The sequence below is a fragment of the Myotis nattereri genome (genome assembly GCF_964212035.1).
Source record: "Myotis nattereri genome assembly, chromosome: 1".
Taxonomy (NCBI): domain Eukaryota; kingdom Metazoa; phylum Chordata; class Mammalia; order Chiroptera; family Vespertilionidae; genus Myotis; species Myotis nattereri.
The window spans coordinates 173,474,720-173,477,951 of NC_138075.1; the positions used below are offsets into that span (position 1 = coordinate 173,474,720).

The following is a 3,232-nucleotide window of genomic DNA, read 5'->3' on the forward strand; positions in this document are numbered from 1 at the left end:
AAAAACAGACAAATATACAGTAGAACAAAAGCTGCAGACACTCTACTAACCGGGGGAAATATTTAAAGGCTTTACATTCTTTATTATCCATGATGGCTTTTGGAATTATGATTGTGTGACATATAGAACCTTTGACATTTTAGATATAGCCTTTATTTTATTTTATTTTTTATCACAGTAAGTTAAATATCCACCCTAAGTCTTGGTAAGACTTCACTGTCTTACATAAAGACTCTAGGAGTCTGCAATGTGATAAAAGAGTAATGTGAAAATTTACTGGATTGCTCTAATTTCATACTTCCTTGTACATAATGACTCAATTTGGAAATCTATTCCAAGGGTTATACACACAAAAGTGTCAAGAATAAAATGTTCTCCACTCTTGCATAAAAACGTGTACAGTGTTGAGAAATGGAAAAGTTATCATTTTCCTGGGCCCCAGGCTTCCTGGAGCTCTGCTGCCTGAAGATGAAAGGCTCCCCTGGCTTTATTGCTCTCGGGATTAGTCATCCAGCCCTGGTGTTTCTCCTTGTTGGATCCTGGATGCTATTCTGATGGCTTCTTCCAGAGATGGCTGTTCTCCAAGCTGAACTGCAATCTGGGTACCATGGGATGTTGCCACTAAGGTCAGAGGTCTGGTTTCTGTGGTTACTAAGTGATGGCTGTGCTGCTGGTGCCCCATTTCTGACGATGCAGTGTGGAGTGCTGCCAAGTCCTGAGCCACAACTGCAACCTGCTGCCCTTCTGTACCCTCGGCAGTTACCATAGCAACAGAGTGTGTCCCTTCTGAGGAGATGACTGCATCGTGAGCAGGGACTGTGATGAGCGTGCCATCCTGCATTACCATTGTGATGGCACTGCCAATGGCTTGCATGTCAGCTTGAAATATGTTGGCATGCTGAGTCCCATCCGGGGATATGAGTGTAACCTGTTGACTCAACCCAGACTTGGTTACCGTGGCTACTTGTGTAGACACAACATCATCCCCTTCTACACCTGTGACATATGTGATCTGGGGCCCTTTAAGAACATCTTCACCTTGACCTGGCGGAGGCTCAAAGGCGGCTTCCTGCTCCTCCTCGATTGGCTCTATGTCGTTGTGGGCAGTCCGTCTGTGCATGGCCAGCGTGGAGATCTGCTTATATGTCTTCCCACAGTGTTTATCGTTGTAAGGTTTGGAATGAGTGTGAACAACATGATGTTTATACAAACTAGAATATTCTGTAAACCTTTTATCACACCCAGGGACTGTACACACATATGGCTTTTCCCCTGTGTGTATCCTCACATGGTTTTTATAATTGGTTGCACTGGCAAATGCCCTTCCACATCCTGGTTCTGTGCAGTAATAGGGTCTTTCTCCTGTGTGTGTCCTAATATGCACTTTTCTGATACTTGATGTTGTAAAAGATCGACCACAGCCTTCAAAATGACATTTAAAGGGTCTTTCTCCTGTATGAGTTCTGATATGTTTCTGTAGATCTCCTGAAGTTTTAAAGGATTTGGTACAATTATCTTCTGAACACCGATATGGCTTTTCTCCTGTATGAGTTCTGACATGACTTTTTAATCCATAACCTGTTGCAAATGCTTTCCCACAGCCAGGATGCTCACATTGATAAGGCCGGTCTCCGGTGTGTGACCTCTCATGAACCTTAAGATGATGAGCTGTTGTATATAATTTTCCACATCCATCATATTCACATCGAAATGCCTTCTCTCCACTCTTTTGAGATTTAGCAGTTACTCTTGCTGTATGTCCTTGTAAGACAATCTGCATTTTTTTCTCTTGCTCATTTTCTCCAATCATTCCAGTACCTGTTATACTTTCACTTCCATCAATGGATACCTTTGCATACTGTTCCAAAGCACTGATGGTTTCAGGATCAATCGTGGCATCCCCAGTATGCAGACCTGCCATTGTACCATCAGCCTGAATTGGTAGGATGATATCAGACTGTGGGACTTGCACTGCTTGGTGGATGTAAGCCGTGGTGCCATCTTCCAGCTGAACTGCCTGTAATGCGCTCTGGTCATAACTATCTTTGGAGGTATGGTGAATAAAGGCTGTAGTTCCATCTTCTAACTGCACGGGTTGGCCATCCTCTAGACGTAAACTGTCCCAACTTTTAGGTATGGGTACATGTTGAACATAAGCAGCAGAACCGTCTTCCAACTGAATGACCTGGCCATCTATGAGTTTTCCATCTTTAGAATTGTGCTGTATATAAGTGGTAGAACCATCTGCAAGTGTTACTGCTTGTAAGCTTACACCTTCCATATTTTCTAAATTGTCAGCATCTGCCCTAGTTACTGCCTCTGTCAGGCACAGAGTAACATGCTGAGCCTCCATTCCTCCTCCAGGAAACTCTGTCATTCCCTGAGAATCTCAATTTATTTGGGCTAACAACATTTTTTACCTCCGAGAAAATTTTCCAACAATTCCTTCGTCCGACCACCATGCACCAGGACAGGAAGAGCATGGGACTCTTAATCCCAAGGTCATGGGTTTGAGTCCCACATTGGGTGCCAGATGTTGGGGTCCAACCCCAGCAGGTCCAGGGGTTCCCAAAGGTGTGGACAGAGTCGGCGAAGAAGGAATAACACAGAGACAGTGTTCAGTTGATCAGCATAGCCAGGTTCTCCAGTCAAGTTCTAGCCAGGTTCTCCAGCCAGGTTCTGTTCTTATTCTCCTGTTACATCTGTATTTATACCAGTTGATTTTAATCCTATCCATTCTATTCCAAAGGTTAGGGCGTTTCTTATCTCCATTCCAAGGTCACTACTCTATTGTTCTGTTAAGCTACAAGGAAGTAACTGAAGGAGATTATCCTAAGTAAAGATTATGTAGCTTAATCGTGATTGTTCATAGTTAAAGTGATTAATTACCTACCTGGCACTTAGTTAAGGGGTTTTATTCCCTTCCTTAGTCCTGTTAATCCCTAACTCCAGGGAAAAATCCCCACCTGGGGAAACAACCTTTCTCGGAGAGGCGACCTTGGTTAAAACACATAGCTCTAAGAAGGGGAGCAAACATGTTAAGAACAGTATGCCATATATGCCAGGTCCCTTGAAACATATGCTGTGCAGATGTTTCTTCCCTGCAGCGACTGTGTCAAGCAGCAAGGATGGACCAGCTTCCAGCAATCATAGGTTTTCCTTTAAAAAAAATGCACAAGAATTTCTAAATACAGTGGCATTCCTAAAGGGCTTTCCTTTGGTACAAAAAAAA

The 3,232-nt window shown here is 43.3% G+C and overlaps 1 protein-coding gene across 1 annotated transcript; it reads right to left on the minus strand.

Moving 5' to 3' along the window:
- Positions 1 to 502: 502 nt before the first annotated feature.
- Positions 503 to 2,471, minus strand: LOC308521223 (zinc finger protein 143-like; the record flags this gene model as incomplete). The annotated part of the gene is given in 3 exon segments (XM_081094128.1): positions 503 to 2,389; positions 2,393 to 2,416; positions 2,418 to 2,471. Coding segments are annotated over 3 exon segments (1,956 nt in total). The 5' UTR covers positions 2,463 to 2,471.
- Between the last annotated feature and the right edge of the window lie 761 nt (positions 2,472 to 3,232).